General features: G+C 43.2%; 1 protein-coding gene across 1 annotated transcript in view; it reads left to right on the plus strand.

The window, feature by feature from the left end:
• Window positions 1–21419: 21419 nt before the first annotated feature.
• The window catches only part of LOC310864006 (high choriolytic enzyme 1-like), a gene marked incomplete at both ends in the record, with an annotated part of 115222 nt that continues 111869 nt past the window's right edge, over window positions 21420–24772 (plus strand). The window contains one exon of the mRNA XM_083772539.1: window positions 21420–21473. Coding sequence (XP_083628665.1) covers window positions 21420–21473 — 54 coding nt within the window. The remainder of the gene's footprint in view (window positions 21474–24772) is intronic.

Here is a 24772-nt window from a genome sequence, read left to right on the forward strand (position 1 = left end):
CCATTTCCGTTTCACTACACCTTTAAGAGCTATCATGATGTGGATGGTAAGAGTATTTTGTGTGCAGGATCAGGATAACAGAGATGCAATGGAGCCGTATGGGTCCTGCGGGCATTTTAGTTCTTATTATTGCTACAAAAACAGGGTTCACATTACTATCATGGAAGATTAATGTGATGCTGGAGTGTACATGAGTGCACTGGTGAGTGCTCAGGAGCAACCTACGTAGTGGGACTAGTGAGGTCCTCGGGTGGGTTGAGGGGTTGTGTGGGGTCGGCATGGAGGTGTGTAGCTGGCTCAGGGTCCGCCTCAGGCCGGCGGAGGCAAGCTGGAGGCGTGTGTATGTGGTGATGTGGAGGTCGGGCTGTGAGAATGTCAAGGGTCTACATCGGGGAGTCCATGCAGGGTTTGGTGGAAGGAGAGTAGCTATACGGTCTAGTAAAGGGTGGTTGTGGGGTCTCAGTGTCAGAACATAAGGGCACGGCCCACGTACTTGTTGTCAAGTCTAGATCATTTCATCTATAAAGCACATATACAATCAACCGAAGTCGACCAAAGTGCTGTGCATCATAATAAATCATACTAGAATGACTATGAGCTATGATATGTTTGTGTGCCTGATATATATATATATATATATATATATACAGTATATATATATAAACACTAGTATCCAGGTTTTGTCTGGCACTGTAAGGTGAGTAGATAATGACACAATGTTACTTTGTGGGTCAACTAAATTCCCTTAACCTAATAAGTACAGCATTTTGATCAGTCTCATACCACCCTTTAAGAACCTGCTACAACAAAGGTGTGAGGCTTAACATCATGACCTGGTGTGCACTACTCTGTAACGATTATACCTTCTTAACCCACAAACCTGCTGCGTCTGCCTGCCACAGGCAATTTGATCATTTTCATTCTGGTCACATCTCTGATAATCGTATTAAGCTTGTGTATGCGTGTGCGCGCGTGTGTGTGTGTGTGTGTGTGTGTGTGTGTGTGTGTGTGCACTCCACGCAGTACCCACATGGGTGCGATGTGCGTGCATGGATAGTTGTATATGTTTTGAGGTTAAGTCAACCGTTGCTTAAAAACGTCTGGGTTTCCGAGGCTAACCGTTGCTGGCTGTCAAACATACATAGTACATACACATGAGCACACAGAACAGACACTAGCGTCTTTCCCCCCCACCAAGCACCGGATCCTCATAAGAGTGTTGACAACTTCACATGAGCAAGAACAGGCCAGTAGTGACCTCATCTGCCAACGCCGAAACCCCCACAAAACTTCTCTTTCATTAGACAAAAAGATCTCCCGTGTACGCTCTGGTGTTTCCTTTCAGAAGCCTCAGACAGACTCATCTGTGTTCCTGAGTCACCGTCACCCAGTCTGTATAACAGCACCACTCTCCGTATCGATGTCTGACTACTTCCACAGATGTGCATGTTAACAAAATCAATAGCCCAGACTTTCTGTCATCAAAGTTTTATAACCACTATGCAGCTCAAGTTTGCACTTCTGAGAGGGGGAGGAGGGGGAGGAGGAGGAGGATGAAGAGAGGCAGGAGGGGGGGAGGAGGAGGAGGATGAAGAGGAGGTGGTGGAGGAGGAGGAAGAGGAGGAAGAGGAGGAAGAGGTAGATTGAACGAGCAACAAATCGTCACTGCCAGGTGGAAACCTTGTATGTTGTACAAAGAAAAAAAAAATCCCATGTTCTAGTGGATCCAGTGTGGTTATTATTTTGTCACAAGCTCAATACTACTAGAGTTAAGGGGTGGTGCAAGATATAGCCCTATGTCTTTATAGGTGAAAATGTTCAAATAATCTATTATTTTTTTTAGAATTGTTTAAAAGAAATTGCAAAACTATGGCATTAATAATGAAAAAACATGGGGTCAAACATTAACCCTCTGAAGTGTTCAAGTCAAATCCCATGTTGTTATTGCTTTTCTCTATGGGAAATATGCGTTTTTGAATGATTTATTGAAAATTCTCTGTTGTGACTCTGTGACAATAAAATACCTTCAGAGAAAGCTTGACAAGTTTTCTTCCAGGAAAAAAATTAATTGAGTTGATACAATGTATAGTTTTTGTGTTGGAAGCCATTTAAAAAAAATGCGCTTTTTTCAAAAGTGCTTTTTAGCACATGGAAAAAAGATACAATCATTTTAAGGTTTATTTTGGTAACAGCTTTTTTTCTACAGGGAGCCCATACCTATGACATATCTCATTTTAAAGGGTGATTTGTCTAGTTCAATAATAAAAAAATAAAAAGTTTCCCACATGTACCACTGTAGATATTTTGCCATCTATAAATAGCATGGTCAGTCATTACCAAACTGACCAACCCAAATAAAACCGCCTACTGCCCCCTACTGGAACAAGATAGAAACTCACTGTTATTCTTTCATGAAACTTGACATTTTAACGAAGATTTCGATATATAATATGTTTACATAGTCTTACCAGTACCCTAGTCTATTCATTCATGTATCTCAAAAACCTGTTATGAAGAAACACAGTTTTGATAAAAAACACATCCAATGACATAGTTTTCCGGACTTGGTGCCTATGATATGTATAGAAATGTAGACTTGAATGTTTACTGTATTATATAAAAAAAAAATTGGGTTCTTACCATCTACCGTTACAGAGTAAATCACAGTTGAAACTCGCTTAGTCAGAACATAAACCTCAGAATAGTGTAAAAAAATGACATGTATCTCGGATTGAAATAGTGCATTTTTATTTATTCTGACTACCAACATAATAAAATTATAATACATATATTACAGAAAATAAATAGGCCTACAGCCTAAAACAATTTAAAAAGAGGCTCAAACAGGAATTATTGCATAGATATAACCTGGAATGAGCGGGGAGCTGAGCCTTGTTTATGCCATGTATAGTGTTGGACTAAGGTATAACATTGTAGCGTTGTCTGTTTGTCTTTTTTCCACTCCTTGTTTTGTTTTTTCTCGTTGTCTGTTGTTTTTTGTTTGTTTAATTTTCTATTCTTCTATAAATGTCATTTGTTTGTTTTGTTTATATGTTGATTGTTATGCATATCTTCAACAGTATTTTGGAATACGTTGAGATAAGGATAGGCACTAATAAGCTTTAAGCTTCTGCCTATGCCTTTTCGATCACAAAAGAAAAAGTAAACTGTTTTTGTGTAATGTCTCCCTCTCAAAAGATCGAAATAAACTATTCATTCTACATACAAAACAGTTACGCCTCCCCCAGTGTCCCCAAACCACTGCAGTCCAGTTCTTGACGGTGTGTACTGTGTAGGCTAAATAGAAAACACAACTGCCCCCTGAAATGAATTAATGTATCTGGTTCAGTGTCGGAGAAGTCTTTTTCTTCTTCATCGTCATCATCAGCATCATCATCATCATCATGGTCCTCGGTCGTCCTCGTCCTCGCGGCTCGCCTGATGTATATACAAATAAAGACACATTTAGCTGTAGTCAGTGCTCGCTACTATATATGTCCATTACATGGTGTTTTTTACCCGGCGATCAAATACATTTATTGTGCTGCCGTGGGCCGATGCTACAAATAGCTAATAGTAATGCTAACTAATTAGCAGCTACATGGTCGGTTTGGGCTAATACCGACCCTTATATATTCTCCGATGACTGCTAGCGATCAAATGATTTTATTGTGCCGAGTCGTCGCTACAAATGGATGATTGTATAATTAGTATCACGTATGTATGTAACCATTTGTGCAGTGTTTGTTTTTTTAACTTTGCAGAGCTTCTGGAGCGCAGGCCGCAGCCTGTAACGCTAGCTACGCTCCAGAGGCTCGGCAAAGAAAAAAAAACACATTAGCTCAGCGGCCTGCCTTACCCCAGCGGCGCGGCAAACAGGGATTAGAAACTATAATACACACTGAATAGATATAGCATATAATGTTTCAGACAATAAGATTCTTACCATAGAAAAATCTGGTCACCCGTCCAGATCGTAGTACGGTGTCATCGCTCGAGCCAGGCCGGGAAGAGCGAACTCAGAAAGCCCGCAAGCAGCTGGCTTGCTCCCCATGCAGGCCAGGCATGCAGATCCCCAGGGGGCGGGCACGTTTTATAGCCAAGATGTGCGCGCGTGTTACGTGACACGGGATTTCTGGGTATTGCAGTTGGAATTTCAACAAAGGGACTTCACACAGCGATGCGGAGGTTATTAATATATCGATATTAATCAAGAAACAGAATCACGGGTTTTCCAGTGATTGCCCATTTACGGAACGCTATTACTTCACGGGTTTTCCCGTGATTGCTCTTCTAAGGGTTAAAAACATGAAATATGGATGTAAAATACTATACAAAGGGACTGGTTGTCCGAGACTAGAACGGTATGAGAGCTTAACCGAGCTGTCTAGATCCCTATATAATGCAACGATATGTGGGTTGTAAGGACGATATCAGTTGACGTCAGACTTAGATAGGGTAGTTACATAATGTCGGATAGTTCCATCATTGCGACCAGAGGTCGCAGATAACTATGAAACCTTGCGTTTTTGACACCTAACCCACTGGATGGGAGAAATGAAAGAAAGAAGGAACAAAAAAAGGCAGGGGTGGAAGTAAGGTTGTGCGGTTTTTCGGTATTTACCGTTGATACGGTTTCATATAATCTTTTCGGTCTCGTCGGCCAAACCGTTTTACCTGACATGTGCATTGGCTGCCTATAGGGCCCCAGGGTGTGGGGGGGCCTCCTGTGTGCACACGCTGTGAACTGTGACTGTGAACTGTGTCAGTGTGGTTTACGTCAAGTCACAAAATCACTTGTTGCGGCTCCGCCTGTGCTCCCAATCTGGAGTTAATTATACCTCGCCGTACAGCGGAGCGCGTGCAGAAAATAGCCGATCTACAAGCTTACAGCGCGTCGTTTATGGATGCGTTCATTTTAGGTTTGTTCATGACTAGTTTCTAGGGTAAAATAAAATCACTGAGATCTAGGAGTTGAAACTTGATGATGATCAGACGTGTATCAGGCAATAGGCTGCTTGCCTGGAGCTGAGCGAGTCTGAGAACAACACTACGGTAGGCAGAGAGGGACAAGACAGGCGGTCATGATGATACGTCACAATAGCGAAAGGGGCCATCTTGTGGCGATAGACTGTAATAGCATTCTCTGATTAACAAAATGTAATAATGCGAACGCATGGCCACGTTAAAATTAAATTAATTAAGACGGTAAAACCGAAAACCCGGGGTGTTTTGGTCATAGTAAACCGGGGTTTAAAATGTTGCAAACCGCCCAACCGTATACTGTAGGTGGAAGTGAAAGGGACTTAGTGAACGCCACAGGAACGAAGTGGACGGGTGATACGTTAATTAATTTACAGGGAAGGTCCTTGACAGACATGGGTGTTGTTGTGCCAGTACTTAATCAAGCTAAACTCGGCATAGTGAATAAGTGGCAAATGATGCCGGTGATGTTTCAATTTGCATGCTCCACTGGACGGGCTTTCAGATGCTCCCGGGAGAGTCGACAGTTGTCATCAACGTTTTTCCATGTAACATTTAAATTGGTCTTTTCAATATACAGGTCTTACGAAATGCATGATCAAGTGTATCTGCAGCAGTTGTGTGTGTGAGTGACATCTCATTGAGCCATGAAGAAGGCAAAGCGAGTGTGTGTGCATGTGTGTGTGTGTGTGTGTGTGTGGGGGGGGGGGGGGGGGGGCTTGAAATCCTTTGCTCTTGCTTTGGAGTTTTCCTCTGAAGTTTCAGCCTGTCTTTTTTGTATTTCTGAGGGAAATGTTAAGCCGTGGACCTCTTGATCTTTAAGTCTGACTGAGGCCTTCAAAGGCAGAGAGGAGACTCCAAGGCATGTGGTGACATTTGTGTCGGTACAAGTGGGTGGCTGAGGATGTGCAACAGAGTGGCCCAATAGTGGAGAACGGAGAGATGTGATGCATGGAAGAAAGAAACGCATTCTTCTGCATGTATAATAACTCACAGAATCATATCTCACTACTGCTACATTGCATTACATTATTATGTAAAGGGGCTGTGGCTCAGGAGGTAGAGCAGGTCGTCCAAAGGTCCCTGAGTCCATCCTGACGTCAGGATGGATCAATGGATCCATCCTGACATCCTGACGTCAGGATGGATCAATGGATCAATGGATCCAGTCAGAGTGCCAGCAAGCCAAATTACGTCGTGACGACATCCTCCGGTGACGTTCATGGCCCATATGGGGATGATCGTTATGCCATTTCCATGACGTCTTCACTATAGTTGAAATAATATAACTAGTTTAGAATGAAAGGTTATGATATGCCTTAAGTTGATCTGGCCTCGATCAGACTCTCTATTTTTTTCTCCAATCCAGATATCACTCATTTGTTCAGGTCCTGACCGTGCTCGTTGGGACTGGATCCATCCTGACTGGACGCATCACAGTCCGGCTTGGGAACTGCACTGGCCTCAACAGACAATGTGCTGTAGTAAGAGAGGCATGCAGAGCATCGGTGGATGCGAGCTTCCCGCCATCCAGGATCCCCCTGGCCGCTGTGTCTGTGAATCAATATACCCTAGCCCACTGGTTCTCAGACATCTTCATTAAGGACCCCCTCTCCCACTGCAGAGCTCAAGAACCTGATTTGTGGAGGGCAGCGATCCAGGAATCCCTAGTTGGTGTTGGCTAGACCACAGCAACTAAGGACCCCTAAATTGTTATAAAAAGGGTAGTTGACGAACATTTTTCGCCATCGTTTTAGTCGACGAAATCATCACTGGTAGAAATACCTTTTATTTTTGGATATAATACTGCTGAGGAGAGACTTCCGCACACTCGACTTACTAATAAAAGCAGGTGCGTTGGCGACAAAGCAGCAGACTGCAGACACGTAGGAGAAGGAGGGAGACCTGCACACTAGGGCATTCACTTCTAGTCCTTTTTACTAGTTGACTGGTTGCCTAGTTTACTAGTCGACTAGTTGTTTAACCACCTTTGTTTTGGGGGAAATACATATTTGTACATTTAAAAACTGTGTACATTGGTGACTATAACTATAATCTACCTGAACTTGAGGCCTACAAAATAAATAATAAAAAAACTATTTTTTTCTTATCAACTAGTTAACTAGTACCAGCAAGGTCGACTAGTGGATTTACTAGTCGACTAGTAAACTAGTTGCTTAATGCCCTACTGCACACACTGCCACTTGCTGGTTCAAGAGCTTTTTATGTAATGTCCACAATATGCAACGTTTCGGTCTTTCGACCTTCTTCAGGATACGATAGTGCTTTTGGAGGGCAATTACGACCTATGCAGGGATATCCTGACACGGAAGCTCTTCTCCAAGCTTTAGCAGCGGAGGGTGAGGTTCCAAACAGGGCTATAGTAGTTGGTGCATGACGGGGTGAGACTCTAAACATACCACAGTGGTGTGCCTCCATAAGCAACGCAGCGGGCAACCAGCAGCCAGCCCCGACTTCTGTCTTCCACTAGAGAAACTGTTGATGTCTGGAGCATCTGGCTCAGGGAATAGGCACCAGATGGCACGAAGTGTGTGACCGAATGGCTGCAGGGGGGGGGAGAGAGAGAGAGAGAGAGGGAGAGAGAGAGAGTTTTAGTGTACAAATTGAAGCACTTTTCCAGGTTGAGTGAAAAGACCCCCATCATGCATGGCTGGAGAAAACGTAGAAGGATTTAAATGAGAGGAGAAAGAGAAGGAGAACCCAGTAGACGAGCGGGCTATAGTAGCCTAGTGTATGTGAGGGAGCTTTTGCCATACCAAAATGCGAACACCACAATTAGAGCAAACTACTGTTCAACCTTTCCCTTGCTAAACACATGTATTGCCACTTCCTGATCCTCCTAAAAGTGTCACACATGACTCCAGGGCTCCTTTTATAGGGAGGGGAAGGTAATTGGAACATACCATGTTGTTATGATCAGTAGATCAAAGGGCGACCAAAAGCTCACCTTTCCCTCCTTCTATCTGGCAGGTGAAGTCTTAGAGGTGGTAACAAAGTTTAAATACTTGGGGCACATAATCAGAGAAGATCTATGTGATGATGATGATGTGCAGCGCCAGTGCTGTAAACTTTATGGTCAAGCCAACATGCTGGCACGAAAGTTTCATATGTGTACAGACAATGTCAAAATAGCACTTTTTAAAACCTACTGTACTCCACTCTATACAGCTCACTTGTGGTGCAGATACAGCAAAGTGAAAATGAAAAAACTTCAGGTGGCATATAATGATGCTTTTCGTATATTCCTGAGACTCCCAAGATGGACCAGTGCAAGTGAAATGTTTGTGACCAGTAATGTACCTACCTTTCATGCTGTACTGAGGAATTTTATGTTTAAATTCATGTGTAGACTGAGGGAATCAAAGAATGTATTAATTATGGCCTTAACAGGGATCTCACAGAGTGATACAGTCTTCTCCTCATGTTTCTGGAAACACTGGAGGCAATGTTTATATATTTTTAATTGACAAGGACTGCCTGGAGTTTAAATAGCCTGTTACATAGGCTATCTCTGTGTTGTTGTTTTTGTATTTACTGTTATGTTTTTACATGTTGTTTGTATATGGACCCATTGTGTCTGAAATAAAGTTTTCAATCAATAGGCCTACCACTGGACAGGGGAGTTTAGAGTTTACATTGAGACTGAAAAGGTATAGTATCCATACAAAGAGTTGTGTTTCTAAAAAGAAACCCCACAAAAAAACACTGAGAATTATTACCTTGTGTATCATCATACTATAAACGAGCGAATGTCTGTCTGTCTGTCTGTCTGTCTGTCTGTCAGAAACAAACACTTATCTCCTCATTGCCTGCACCAATCGCTCCCACTTTTCACACAGGCATTGACCATAATAATATGGAGGTCTTAACGAAGCCATTTTTCCAATAAGATTAATAATGAATTTATTAGTGAATAAAAACCCGTTTATTTGTCCGTGGTCTATCTCCGACCGAGCCACACTATTAGCACACATCTCTCCATGCCAAAATAAATCTGCACGCTCCCACAATCCAGCTAGGCTACTTTTTACCGACGCAACTGTCGTATTTACTGTACAGATATTGTTTTTACATCACCCATTTATATGAAATTATAATCCAACCCAGGGCGCAGTACCCCCCGCGGCCACCAGGGGGTACTGAACAACTCATCTCCCCATAAATGCAATTACTACACTACTAACATGACAATGACTGTTTGAGACTTTCAGTTCTATGTATGACTATGATGTACTGTTTTTCCATTTCCAGTGAACAAGTCTATATTAAAGCAATTCTTCCTCAAAATACATATATCAATAATATGATATATTACATCACATTACCCACACTGTACATTTGGGAATACCTGTGCGACAGCCCATACTTTCTGTGCTGCATGTCAAACTGGGGTCTTTCATACTTTTCAAATGGGGGTCTGTGGGCTAATAAGTGTACATTTTACAGTCCTTGCCATGAAAACATTTCCCTACCATGCATTTATACAAATATTTTCATGTTATAGTGCTGTTTCTATTCACACAAAAAAGACACAAATATATTATACAAGTTAAAATCAAGAGCAATTAAATATATTTATGGGGGGCAATAGTCCATACAACGGGTAAGGACTATGTATATTAATACAATAAACAAGCAAAAGGGCATTGCCTGACCATGGATCACACCAAAGGACCTGCAACATGACTGAGGAACACGTTCCACTTCAAATCATATTTATCCAACTGATTATTCATCTTAAAGGATAACCTCTCCAAAGCAGCCACAATACCAAGCTATCAATGGTATACTTATGATTGTACTGCAGCATTTTCTTGCAAAAGAAACTACAGTAGCCTACTAATTAGCCTACTTTTGTGCCCAACCTAACTTCCCAAGACCATCTGTAAACAATTCCCCGTTCCCCCCTATCAGTAATGTGATCTATTACAACACATTACCCACACTGAACATCATTTGCTGTTCATATATTCAGAACGGGTAAGGACTAGTGTATATCATTTACTATGGTTTTCTTGGTTTATGTCCACTGAATTTAAAGGTGATGTCATGCAGTGATCCTTTGCTAAGGATAGTTGGTTTGTCCCAAGTATTTCATGCATTCCTGGGGGAATGCATGAAATAAATGAAACAATGTGTTGCCCGTTACAAATCACCCATAGTTCCCGACAATGCGTTGCCGGTTACAAATCACCCATAGTTCCCGACAATGCGTTGCCGGTTACAAATCATCCTTATAGCTCTTTAGCTCTATAGCAGTGTGTGATGAGGTTTTTGAGCGGTGCAGGGACTGGCGTCTGTCTGTCAGATGTCCGGCCGTCTGTTTAGACGAGTATGAACTAGCTGTAATACCGCTGTGTGACCTAAAGTGACAGTGTTGAGCACCCTAAAGGGCCATTCACACTGAGCACTACAACTACTGTATAGGCCTGTGGTCCTCAACAGGCGGACCGCGGTCCACCGGCACACCGCTCTGCGGACCCTGGAGAAATGATAGAATAAAGAGAAGAAAAAAAAGTCACCGCGACCACGATTTGAATTCTCCGTTGTATTCGTTCAAGGCCGAGCAATGCAATTAACGCTCTGAATGTGGATTGACTGATTGTGTGTGTGTGTGCGCGTGTGTGCCTGTGTATTATCATGTCATGATGACAATGTTGCGCTGACTGGCTCACTAGCTGTTATCTGTGGTCGCAGTGACACATTAGCATACAGCACGCATCAGCCCAATACACAAACATTCAACAGCTACAGAGTCAGAGGTGGACGGGGAAATGAATGCGTGTGTATGTATGGGGCACTGGCAGAACAACTTGCTACCGGGCCAGGGGGGTGACCGCACGATCGGGCCCTGCCGAACCCGACTCTCAAATTGTATTTGCGCGCGCATGACACTGGACCATGGTCTTATTCAAAAATATTTGTGGACTTTAAGCATTTCTAGTTGAGGACCCCTGGGTGGGTGTGATTTTTGTCCATCAATTAGATCACTCTGGTGATCAGGCGCAGGATGAACAGGAGCTCATATCTTCATCAGGTTTAAGATCTTTTCTTGAAAACACTAACAAAGAAACAAACCACTTTTATCTTGCAATAATCAGTGGGAGCAAGCAACCGTGTGCATTTTTGAGTGGTGCAACCACTCCTACAACCAGAAATGTCCCTATGTATGTGTTCGCCTATGTATGTGTCGTCCGCCTATGTATGTGACGTTAATGAGCACGAGTATGACTATTAGTACCAGTAGGGGCGCTGAAAACAGAGAGAGAGAGAGAGAGAGAGAGAGAGAGAGAGAGAGAGAGAGAGAGAGAGAGAGAGAGAGAGAGAGAGGGGCGGCAGGGGGAGAGAGGAGTTGCACCACTCAGTTCGCACGGGTGTGATTTTTAATACATTTTTGCACATTTACATTCAAATAATTCAGATTATTGTACTGTGTGATTCAAGTTCTATTGATTTAGAAATGAGCCATTTGGGGTTTAAGTCGTTGGAAAAGGCTGACAAATTGCAGCACTTAAGAGTTGTGATTAAATTGATTACCATCATTATGCTTAATTCCCTCGAAATAATTCTGTTTCTGAAAAGAAATGAGCCATACGAAATAGCCCGAGTCACTTTCCAGAGCAGCTAGGGTTTCAATCATATGCAGTTTGGGAGGTTAAGTGAGGACGACACATTTTTAAGATTTTAACTCTCTGCACGCCTTCAAAGATAGAAAGGAGAAAAGTTCCATCTATGTATCATTGTACTAGCAAAGCAGAATTATGGTTTCAAAAGCATCAAAAGGTATTTTGTTTGGTTTTCATCTTCATTTTGTAGATCATTTCCTATAGTTGTGGCTCAGAGCCAATGCGGCGATGTCGACTCTGCAGTCTCGTTGGGAGTCATTCATCACTGAGCAGTACATTTAGAACTCAAGTGGAGACAGTTGGGCTTCTGTCCTATAGTTTAGTTTACTTTATCCTATAAGCTCATGGTGCAGACATTTTGCTACAAAAGGATGCTAAAACCTCAGCAAGTCAGAGAAATCCCTGGAGAGAATCGAAGTGTGCTCTCCGATTCTGACCCCAAACCATTTTGGTCCCATTAAATCCAGTGGAACTTGAGGTGACAATCAGTGGTGGAAAAAGTACTCCAAAAGTACTGCAAAATAGAACTGCTACTAAGTAAAAGTCCGGAATTCAAAATGTACTTATGTAAAAGTACAAAAGTATTGGCATAAAATGTACTTAAAGTAATCGTTATGCAGAATGTCTCATTTCATGTTTTCATATGTATAAAATTATTTTGAAAATAGCTGATCTACAAGCTCACACTATACGAGCTTGTATATCGGCTATTTTCAAATGGCCGAAATATACATAGGGCTGAAGTGGTCAAAGTATGTTTTGTAATACAAATCCAAGTCTACAAAGTAACTATAGTAACTAAAGTCTTCAAATATATGTAGTCGAGTAAAAGTACAATATTTGCCTACAGAACGAAGGGAATCTACCGACGCGCCTCAAGCCTGGAACGGCTGGCCCGGTGCTATAGAGCCCTAGATGTTAACATCAGAGACGGCTGGCCCGGTGCTATAGAGCCCTAGATGTTAACATCAGAGACGGCTGGCCCGGTGCTATAGAGCCCTAGATGTTAACATCAGAGACGGCTGGCCCGGTGCTATAGAGCCCTAGATGTTAACATCAGAGGCATTCTATAGGGACCCAAGTTGCAGAAGGAGGAGAGGACAGCGCAGACATTTCAAGCCTTTTATTAGTTGCTACAAGAAAGAACGTTTCGACCTATACGGTCTTCATCAGAGTCTGGAGTAGAAGTAAAGGTACTGGAAAATTAATACCAAAGAATTGTACAGTACATATAAATGTATTTAGTTACTTTCCACCACTGGTGACAATGAATAGTTCTAGCTATATTCCTATGGTGTGAGAGGACGGAACAGTGACTGAATCTCAAACAGAAGCCCAAGAGAGTGGAGAATGGCTGCAGTGGATGTTGTGTAACCCGCAGCAGAAACATGGCAGTGAATACAAAGAGGACTTCTACTGCCTCTTGAGGGCTGGTAGAAATGAAACATAATCAATAGAATTATGGCAGCACTATATGCACACCCGCTTGATCCAGATTTCATTATCTTCTTCTGTGTTTTTATATTGCCCCGCACGCACGCACGCACGCTCGCACGCACGCACGCACGTTTGAGAACTCTCTCTATCCTCCATGTGAAGTTGATTCACGTACATTTCTCTCCAGGTTCGGAGACTTATAGGACTGTATGAAGCCAAATCGTCTCGCATAGTGAAAGACAAAAACATCCGTGAAATCTGTGATTATGTGTGGGATCTCCCATGTTTTCGATATCGGTTTGAAAACTCCTGCTTCATGTCCACCAGCCGTGAGTTCAGCTCTGGATAATTAAGAGTGACTCCTGGTCAGCCTTGATGTTTGGACTGCAGAGCAGAGTTCGCCCCCTCCCGTGACATTGAGAAATCCCATCGCCCTCTCTCAGCACGCCAAACAACCTCATCCCATCCCCCTTCGGTTCACTTGATCCTCTCTCTGTCTCACACTTCTGCAGTCCTTCTGTGAAGCTCTCTCTCTCTCTCTTATTTCTCGTTCAATCAATCTTACAGCATTATCATTTTCTATATCTGGAGCATTAGCTCCCCCTGACCACAGGGGAACAGGCAATCCCCCCCTCTCTCTCTCCGGCTGATGGTAGCCGGGGTTATACAGGAATAGTAATCAATCACGGAGCACCCTGCCACGGCGCAGAGCGCAGGGCCTGCATCCAGATAAGCCTGGCCGGGCCACACGTCAGACTGCAGCAGAGCTAGGCTCCTCCAGATCGTTGGCTTTGTCCTCCAGACGTTTTCGGAGGAGATTGGGAAATATAATTTCTGCAACTGTTTATATCTGGCACTTTGTCAATGGTGGACTGTGTGCGGACGGACAGCCAATTGTCCATAAATAAAGACGTTCCTGATTCCCTGATATGGTATTTGTCAGGGTCAAATGTTCTGGAAAGCGACAGAAGGCTAACAGCTGGCACTATACAGTGTTATGTTTGCGTTCATTGTAATATCCACGGTAATTCACAGTCCGATGCTTCTTCCATTTTCTGTGGACCAATTCAACGGTAGCAAGCAGTAGCAGTCGCACAATGCCAGTAAACAGGTCTTGAATGCCAGCCATTTAATTTCCTTCCCAGTCACAGGAATTCAATCTAGTTTGTTTGTCTGATTCGCCCTAGCCGCCCCCTGCCCTGCCGACACACAGGGCAGCTGGCAACACTTTCATCCCAGAGTGAAAAGTGATCATGAAAACCACATCTCCCACAAACCCCAGAGATAATATAAGCCTGGGGAGGGGGAAAACAGGAAGTGAGATGAGATCACCCCAGGAAACATAGACATAGAACTTGAGGTCATAGACCAGTAGTTAAGTACAGATAGTTTTGTTTAGCTTTTGTGTGTGTGTGTGTGTGTGTGTGTGTGTGTGTGTGTGTGTGTGTGTGTGTGTGTGTGTGTGTGTGTGTGTGTGTGTGTGTGTGTGTGTGTGTGTGTGTGTGTGTGCGTGCTTGCTTGCACGCGCACGTGTGTGTGTGTTTTATTAAGCTACATTTTAAATAGAAATATTGTACTTGACTCCACTACACTTCTAGAAAGGGACTCTTGCATGATGGGACCCAAATGTACAAAACTCTATTGTAAATTTAACAGCTCTATGTCAAACATTTTAGAAAATAGCTTTCGTCATTACCAAAGGGACAATTTGTAGGTTTGATCACTGGAACGCAACTAAGTATAACTGAGGCTTCAGCGTTAGATTTATACAAAGTAATACACGTGCGTGTGTGTGTGTGTGTGTGTGCGTGTGCGTGTGCGTGTGTACAGTATGTGTGTGTGTGTGTGTTTGTGTGAGAGTCTTGTGGCGGATATGAAATGTACCAAATCCATTATTGCTCCATGTCTGGAGGAAGGGGTTTGACATGCAGACGTGTGTGTGTGTGTGTGTGTGTGTGCGCGTGCGTGCGTGCGTGCGATAGGGGTTTGACATGCAGATGGAGGTTAGACCTGCGGTATGTAATACGAATCCTTGATCCAAATCCATTTAAGCAATATGTCAAACCCATCTCCCCTGCAACGTGACCGTCATGTACACTCGCTATATATTCTGCACATGTAACCTTGCACACATTCTATACATGAATACGTCCAGGTTCTGCATAAAATATGCCGTAAAGTATTTGGCATCGTCCTCGTCTCCCTGACATGTCTTTCCATTCGAGGCGCACGTCCATGGCCTTTCAGAGAGAACTCTAATTGAGTTTCCACAGCGGATGGTTTTCTGAAAGGACGCTACAGGGCGGGGGGGGAGAGAAACAATTAGTGAGGGGTCAAGTATTCTGACTGTTTTAATAACACACACTGCACTACAGAAGCGTTTGTGTGAGACCGTCACAACCACTCTGAGGCAGTGTAGTCACAACTATTTAACCTCAACAAATCTAATGGCATACTCTTCCTCCTTGTTGATATAACTAAGACTGACTGTAGAGCACCGAGTCAGCAACGATGGAAGTTGGAGATCCTTTTCAGTCATTTTTTTTACCTGCAATTGTTGTACTTTTACTCCACAACAATTATTTGAAAACTGTAGTTACAGTACTAATTACTTGGTAGATTCAGAACTATACATTTTGACCATTTGAGAATTGCCGATCTACAATCTGCAATGCGACGCATTGTGAGCTTGTAGATCAACTATTTTCAAAATACTTTTTCACATACATTTGAAAACTTGTGAAATGGGACGTTCTGCATGACGAGTACTTTTACTTTAGGTACTTTTTGGTACTGAAATCCGGACATTTACTTGTAAATGCGTATTTCTACAATGCTGTATCGATACTTTTACGCAAGTAAAACAATTGAGTACTTTTTCTACCACTGGCCAAGAGTGTCCACTATAGTGACTCTACTGCCCCTATATATTATCTATTCTTGTGGGGGAGAGAGAGATGGGGTCTTTTCCTGCTCGGAGAAATGATTCAAGGAGTGCGGCCCAGCGCTATAGTTCAGCATAGTGGGGAATCAATCAATTTGATGGGGGGGGGGGGGGGAGGTAGCAATGCTTGTGCAGCGACCACAGGGTCATGCAATACTGGGCCGGCCCCACCACCACCACCACCACTGGCCGTGTCATCTAGTCTGTGACGCTAAATGTCTACCATTCCATCTGATTGGTAAACAGAGAGAGAGAGAGAGAGAGAGAGAGAGAGAGAGAGAGAGAGAGAGGGGCAGGAACGAGGATGATAGATAGATAGATGCTTACATTAAAGGGGGAAATGGTCAACACCCTCAGCGGTGAAGAAGCAGGGCCCTCTCCATCACTTACTGTGGGACGGCTGGGCCTGAAAACACACTCACTTCACCGCAATAAAGGTAAACTGGCGATGACATGGAACAAGAGGCCGTGACAGAGAGGCACAAATCCACAGCACTAGGTTATTAAGTCCAGCCTCTGTTGATGGATGGGGATATTTCATTGTGGTCTGTCCCTGATGGGGAAGAATTGAAACGTTGGTGAGGAAAGGTGCCTGCGTATATACAAGTGCACGTGTTAGTGTGTGCGCGCGTGCACGTGCGTGCGTGTGCTTATGTAAGGCTATAATTGTCTTGAAAACTGATCCCTGACAGCAGTGAGGAGGAGGAATGACTCCATTGTCCTCTGTTATTTAATCATGCCATGCCTTATCAGGTTAATATCATATGGATGCCATTATGGCTTTCACATGAATGATGTTACATTCAAATGGCTCCAAATTTTCATAATGGCCATTCATTTATCACTGATGAAGGTGGGTGAAAATCCCCCCCCCCCTCCCCCTCTCTCTGATCTCTGTCGGTTCTCTGCTCTACATGTAGTGTCTTGACATGGTGTGATTTGACACTTGATAAACATTTAATCGAATTGAAATTTTGGGCAGGATTGAGCTCCACCACATGTACGCTGTAGTGTAGCAATATTAGTCCAATCTAGCTCACAATGTGCTCGCTTGAAATATTGTGACGAACTATGAGGGAAAGAAATAGGAAGGGCTGCCGCGCTGCATGGCTGGTGAAGATAATGTTGTTGAAAGGCCCAAAAAAGACCCGATAATCAAAAGAAAATTATTCCAAGGCCGTCTTCAGAATAAAAAAAGGCTAGTTCCATCATTGAAAAAGTTAAAAGAAAAAAAGGAAAAGAAAACTCGAGTGTCCTTCAGTTTGATGATGCACTAACATTCTTTATTACCAGTTCTACTGCGTAACCCGAGCTCCCCGCTATTTAATCCAATATTCTACGCTGCCTAGATTGTCTTATTACCTCGTAGGAATGGGAATGTCCGTGTTAGTGGCTGGAGAAACAGTACAGAGGCATTGGTAAAGGTTAACCAATGGTATGTTTATTCACCAAAAGAGCACTACCAACTGGCATCAATACAGGAAGCTCTCTACTCCCAGTACAGACTTCAGTTCACTGGCACCGAAGTCCTGACGTCACTATCAGTATAGAGGGCGTAAATCCTCAGGTTCGTCTATTTTTTTATTTGCATTGTATTCTCCATAGGGGGATTTTAGATCGCCTCATATAAGAACTGTGTTTGAAAAATAAACCGATCACCCCGGCCTTTTCACTCATGTGGATATGAAGCATCGACTGAAGGTGGAAATGTACAAATATACCCAAAGAGTAACAAAAAAAGGGTTAGAAACGAGTCAAACAACCCAGAGACTACATTTCCGGGTAGGCGGGTGGCTGCATCTGCCACCCGTGGGTTACTCTGGTTTCGACAATATCTGTCAGCAGAACCAAGGACAGGTGTTTTTTCGATGAATCTAACATAGTTAAAATGGAACAAAGTTCCAACGTGCCTCAAGCCTGGAACGGCTTGTCTGGTGCATGGAACAGGAACAAGGACACTTAATGCAGGAGGAGGAGAGGACACTGGAGCAGCACGGACATTTTAAGCCTTTTATTAGGTGCTAGTATACAAAAACCACTTTCTCCATGTTTAAAATGGGTTTACAATGGGTTTGTACGGGAAGGGGGTGGGGCAGCTAAAATGAATATCGAATATCTAAATACTGAATCGAGCAACATAAGAAGAACTGTCTGGGGTGTTCCCATAAGCCTATAAGTAGATGATAAAAATAATTCAGAAATGTTTTTTGGAAGGTGAAATATCTCTTTATAAGACCTGACTATAGCCGTATCCTCACTGGCAACCCAAATGCTCAGTCAAACGAAACAAAACAGCCACACACAATCACACACACACGCATGCGTGCACACACACACACACACACACACACACACACACACACACACACACACACACACACACACACACACACACACACACACACACACACACACACACACACACACACACACACACACACACACACACACACACACACAGCTGTTTTCCTCCGAGACAAATGTTGCATCTGTCTGAGCAACAGATGAGTGGTGTTTTAAATCTCTGGGGTGGGGTTTGGAGAATAATAAACTGTAATAGCTATAGCTGGGCCACGCATGGACAAATTGGATCCCTGCAGCATCAGGTCTACGAAGGAAGGGTGGCATTTACTAGTGTCTACATCTCTTTACTTCAGCGGTTCTTAAAGTGGGGTCCGCAGACCCTCAAGGGTCTGTCGAAAGGGGTTCCAAATGGACCCAGCTTACAGGCGTTACTTTTTTTCTCTCTCAATTTACCAAGAGCTCAAAGCACTTAACAATCGTTCATTCATTCATACATTGGGAGGTGAAGTGGCCAACAGTCCTCACTTCCCACACCAATGGTGGCAAGCTCACACCAACAGACTCCTTGGAGGCAATGTAGGGTTCAGTGTCTTGCCCATGGACACTTTGACATGTGGACAGGAGGAACCACAGCCGCCCCCAATTAAAAAGTTTGCTTCCAATTCAGAGGATTCTGAGGAGAAAGAGATGGCGAGAGCAAACAGAGAGACGACAGAGACAGAAGAGCACTGGGAAAACTTTCACCATACATACGGTAACTGTACAAAATGAGACAAAGGCGCAATTGTTCATATAGCTGTTGCTTTGCACTCTATTATTTACCATCGGTCATCAGGAGGCTCAACGCTAGTCGGCTGGTTTAGATCAGCCCTGCTGATACGGGCGTTCATAGATTGTTTTGCTGTGGATGCAGAGGCTGTTGATGTATGATTGTTCTGTTTACATGACATGGTCAGGGTCTTAATGAACACCAGCAGCACAGAGGAAGTTCCACTTCAGTGTTGGGAGGAAAACATGTCTTTCGCACTGTGAATTCTGTGAATTGTGGCTACCCATGACGACCGTGGATAATGGGAGGTATGTGAAAGGAAAGGAAAGGTACTATGTTTCTTCTTCTTCTTCGTGTCTGGCCATCTTCTATATCACGTCTTTCCAGTGGTTGGCGCAGGCGAGTGCAGCGGCATTTGGCCCGGCCAGGTCATCTCCAGTACATTGTGGAGCAGAGATACACATCATGATGTGGTCCATTGTTTGTGGTTCGCCACACACGCATGCATCAGAAAAAGTTATATTCCATTTTTTCATGGATGCCTTGCAGCGTCCTTCGCCGACCCGCAGACGGTTCAGGGCCTACCAGGCGGCCCAAGGTTGGTCATGGCCAGTCGCAAGACATTCCTCTGGGGTGATGCCTCTCTCTGTCCACTGGGCTGTCCGGCTACCCATGCCGTTCCACTGGTTGTGCCACTCCGTGGTCCTGGCGACAGATGGTGTGGTCTCCAGTTCTGCAGTGGTATCCAGGAAGCTGCTTCTGGACCTGAGCCGTTTTTGGGGGGCAGAGTGTTCGTGCAGTGAGTGCCGGTTGTCATGGGCCTGCTTTGTGCGCTCGGCTTTGGCGGTGACGGCTCTGCGGATGTCAGGGGGGGCAATTCCAGAGAGAGCGTAGAGGCAGGGTATGGGGGTTGTTTTGATGCACCCAGTCATTATCCTGCAGGTCTCGTTGAGGATGGGGTCTAGTTTGTGTGCGTGACTTGATTTATACCATGCAGGGCAGGCATATTCAGCGGTGGAAAAGCACAGGGCTAGTGCCGTTGTGCGCAGCGTGCTTGGGTGAGCTCCCCACTTTGAGTTTGTTAGTTGGCGCAGGAGGTTGTTCCTGGTGGACACCTTGGCTCTCGTCTTCTGGATGTGCTCTTTGTAGCTGAGGGTACGGTCTAAGGTCACTCCCAGGTAGACTGGGTGCTGGTGGTTCTCAAGCCTTATTCCGTCCCAGATTTGTCACGATCAGAGTCAGAGGTGTGTAGGACCCAAGCGCAGGACAATGGCAGAGGATGAGGCAGACACAAGGCAGGTCGAGTGCACGGTGGTTTATTAACCAAAAACCAGGTACAGGAACAAAACACAGGAAACACGAGGAAACTAGGGATAACTAGGAGCAAGGAAAAACACTGGGACTAGGAAATATACAAGGAACCACGAGGAGCTAGAATACACTGACAACAATTTACGAACCAACAAAGAACTGAAAACACAAGGGCATACTTATAGACATGGGATAACTAGACACAGGTGAACAAAACTCAAAATCAAGACAGGGATTGGCTGGGGGACTAAGAGGACACAGGTGGAAAACAAAGACTGATCACAACACAGGTTAGACAAGGCAGGTACAGAACTACAGGGTAAGATGGCACAAAACAATACTACAAAATAAAAGGTACACAAGAAAACATAACATGTCACGGACCGTGACAGTCGGTTCATATTGGTATCGGCGAATATGCCAGTCTAACCACCTATCCGAGACAGGGGTAAGGGGTTGACACTATAGCAGGTAAATAAAATGTTGGGGCATGTGGAGTTTGCTTTGGAGTTGCCCAAACTGCAAGTGCACATTTGAGTGAGGATTCGGGAATCTACTATAAACATAACACAAGATATATACTGTAGCTAGATAGCTATAAACACTATTCCCGGTCGGTGGACTTCAAAATAAGATATTTTTTCTTTTTGTATTATTATAAATATTATTCTTTGGTATCGGTATCGGCTAACACAGAAATTGTGGTATCGGGAATAGCTGCTATATATTTTCATTTGTATAATGCTTTTGCAGTGAATACAGACAGGTGTGCCTCGATGTTTTGAGGTGACGTTACGTGTCCCTTACCGAAAAAACAAAACATCTGTGAAGTCATCCCTAAGTTGCATCTGTACTGCATATTGTATAAGGATAGAGATGTTTTCTGTTTTCCTTGAAGACTAGAATGGGCAGCCAATTCCCCTTTTGATCTTGTTTTGGGGGTGTTGAGTCAGACCGTGGGAAAGAGAGGCAAAGGAGAGAAGGCTCTCGCAGGACTCCATCCCATAGCCCAGCAGGGGTACACATGCTTCCAGAGCCGGGGTTTAACCACGACGTCTTTGAGCACAGTGCTAAGTTCGTGAGTATTTCCAGTCTACAAGTACTTTTACTTCTACTCCACTACATCTCAGAGGCAAATATTGTACTTTTACTCCACTACATTGTACTTGAGAACTTTAGTTACTACTTATATACAATGACCAATTCAGCCTTATATACATGTCAGCCTATTGAAAATAGCCGATCTACAAGCTCACAATGTGTAGATCTGCTATTTTCAAAAGATTTGTATACATTTGAAAACTTGAAACGGGACATTATGCATACTGAGTAATTTGTACTTTTGGTACTTTAAGTGTATATTTTGATACAAATACTTTTGTACTTTTACTCAAGTACATTTTGAATTCCGGACCTTTACTTGTGTAACAGAGTAGTTCTACATTACAGAGTGTAAGCTGGCCAGCATTAAAGGGTAAGACCACTTTTTGAGAGGTTTGGGTTGTTTTCTTACCTTATTATGGGCAAACTATTCCATTCCATGAGTTATTTCGCTCCGTTGTGTTGTTTATTAGCAATTAAAGAAATAAAAATAGTCGCTCATTTCTTTATTAAAAATAAAACCGCATTAGTTTTCCTGATGTCATAAACTGTCAGAATCAGCTTTTGTTGCGTTCGTTTATGTGCTAAAAGAGTGACTTTGAGAGCTGTTTCCCCGCTACAATGGAAGTCAATGGACCCTATTTTTTATTTCTTAAATTGCTAATAAACAACACAACGGAGCGAAATAACTCATGGAATGTAATAGTTTGCTCATAATAAGGTAAGAAAACAACCCAAACCTCTAAGAAAGTGGTCTTACCCTTTAAATGATACCTGGCCTGCGGAAGCAGTGAAAAATAAACCTGTAAAGACTGCTGGGGTAAAATTGTTATTCTGTGTTCTACGATATGTATGAGTTGATGATGCTGAAATACAATGAAAAGCTAGTATCCAAAGCAGATGAGACCCAATACAGATGCAGCGAGCCTCGAATGAACTCTGTCAGATGTTCATAAGTGTGTGTGTGCGCACGCACGTGCGTGTGTGCATGCGTGAGTATGCATTTACCCTTTGGCGATCAATAAAGTATAACTTTATGTGTAGGATGGATCTTGCTGCCGTTATGTGACTGAAATGCTATTACGTTTTATTAGTGTTCAATACAACACTGGACAAGTACAGAGCACTTTAACACTGACGTCACACTTTATGTTGTAGCTACAACCTGTAAGATTAATGGTTAAAACATATTTTTATTACTCAATGCTTCCTCAGATTACATAAAATGTAAGGATCAGCCAAGAAACATTGCTCAAAGTTATTTACCACGTACATACCACAACAATAAATCAAAAGGTATAGTTTTACTTGGTCATTAATTCAGCAAAGCCTTGGTAGTTTTGCTTCAGATTATAGTCTAGGTAGACTTTTAACTTTAGAGTATATATGAATAGAGACGGCACCCGGATGTGTGCAATGATAGTCAACGGCAGTGCGTTCATGTGTTTGGGTCCAAACCATCCCAGAATGCACTCTGTTCCTACCCGGAAGGAGGAGTGAAATCGCCTCATGTGCTTTTGAGCAACTTAATGCAAGTGGATGGGAGGATAAATCCGGTGCCGTCTGTATTCATATATACTCTAAGCTATACTCTAACCCAGGGGTGTCAAACTGGTGATCCGCGGGCCGCATAAGACGTCGTCTTATGCGGCCCGCCTGCCTCAAAATTTTATAAATATAGGCTAATAAGTAAGGCTGCATGATATATCGAACATGTACCTTCATCAGAGTGGAATAAATCAAGAGTATAAATCAGAGTATAAATCAAGTTGAGCAAAGCCACTCTTCTCTGCCCCTCTCTCTAACAGACACAGTTAACGATCGCTTGTTAAGTGCCTGCCAGACAATCAGATGAAATGAAGGCAGGTGTAGAGTAGAGTGTAGACTAGTGAACTGAACATGTTCTCTTTATATCAAGTACTTCATACCAGCCCCTTATGAAACTACTTCTCCCCAAATCCAAATGGATTTTATTTTCCATCCTGAATGGCAGTAACTAGCATACAATGAGAACTGAGAAGATCTCCACAAAGGTTTACTCATCTTCAAAACTGATTATAAAACTGTAACCATCAAAGCATGCACTCAACATATTTTTATTCCTCAATTTACTTCTATATTTGTAAAAAACTAAAAATGAATAAACAGAACATAAAAAAAAAAAAGCATGCACTCAACATATAATGGTTATGTGACCATGGCATGTGCATAATATAAAATCTTATAAGTTTTATCTGATATTGATTAATATGGGGGGTGGGTTCAATTAATCGATTATTAATCGGCAGAGCTGTCGACTATTGTCAACATATTCCCCAATTTCCACTGAGATTATGGGGTGAATGAATGTGGCCAGACCCATCTTCTCTTTCGGTCATAGTGACATTGTCCTGCATCAGATCATGTCGAAATCAGGTTCTCCAATCTCCAGTTTTTTGAAGATTTTTTGAGTGGTGCAACCACTCCCTTACGGAGCTATGTGTGTGGCTGGCTGGGTCTGAGCACTATGTGTGTGGCTTGCTGGCTGGCTGGGTCTGAGCACTATGTGTGTGGCTGGCTGGATGGCTGGGTTAGAGTCTAACCCATTAAGACCTGAGGCTGATTCTACAAATGTCTTCAAAATCAGTTTTCTGAAAAGCCTATGTTTCTACATCAGTGGTTCTCAAACTATTTCATGTCAAGGAGCTCCAAAATAATATGTAATTGGCTGTGACCCCAATCAAATGAAGCAGACTGGAAAACAGTACAGAGAGTAGTGAGGACAGCGGAGAAAATCATCGGGACATCACTGCCTTCCATCAAGGACACTGCCCACAACCGCCGTCTGTCTAGGGCCAACAACATCAGGAATGACCCCACCCACACACACCAGGGACTGTTCACTCTGTTGCCTTCTGGCAGAAGGTATCGAAGCATTGGAAGTAAAACAGCAAGATTTTCCAAGAGCTTTTTCCCCCCAAGCCATTAGACTTTTGAACAAGTGCAATGTCCCCTAACCTTTTCCCCCTATATGCTGCTATAAGGACTCCTGTTGTGCAATATCTGTCTCTCTATGAACTAATGATGTGGAAGTGGATTTTAGATTTTAGATTTTAATAGTATTTTAGCTCTCTTTTAACTAGCATACTAAAAGCCAGTGAAACGACATTTCGTTCTCTTATGCATTTTATGTATCTGGTGAATGACAATAAACTATAAAGCTAACCCCCCCCCCCCCCCCCCAGAAGCAAAGATACGAGTTAAAAATGTTTACGCTGTGAAAGATTTGCACACGTT

This window comes from Protomyctophum parallelum, assembly GCF_964188405.1.
Source record: "Protomyctophum parallelum genome assembly, chromosome: 9".
Classification (NCBI taxonomy): domain Eukaryota; kingdom Metazoa; phylum Chordata; class Actinopteri; order Myctophiformes; family Myctophidae; genus Protomyctophum; species Protomyctophum parallelum.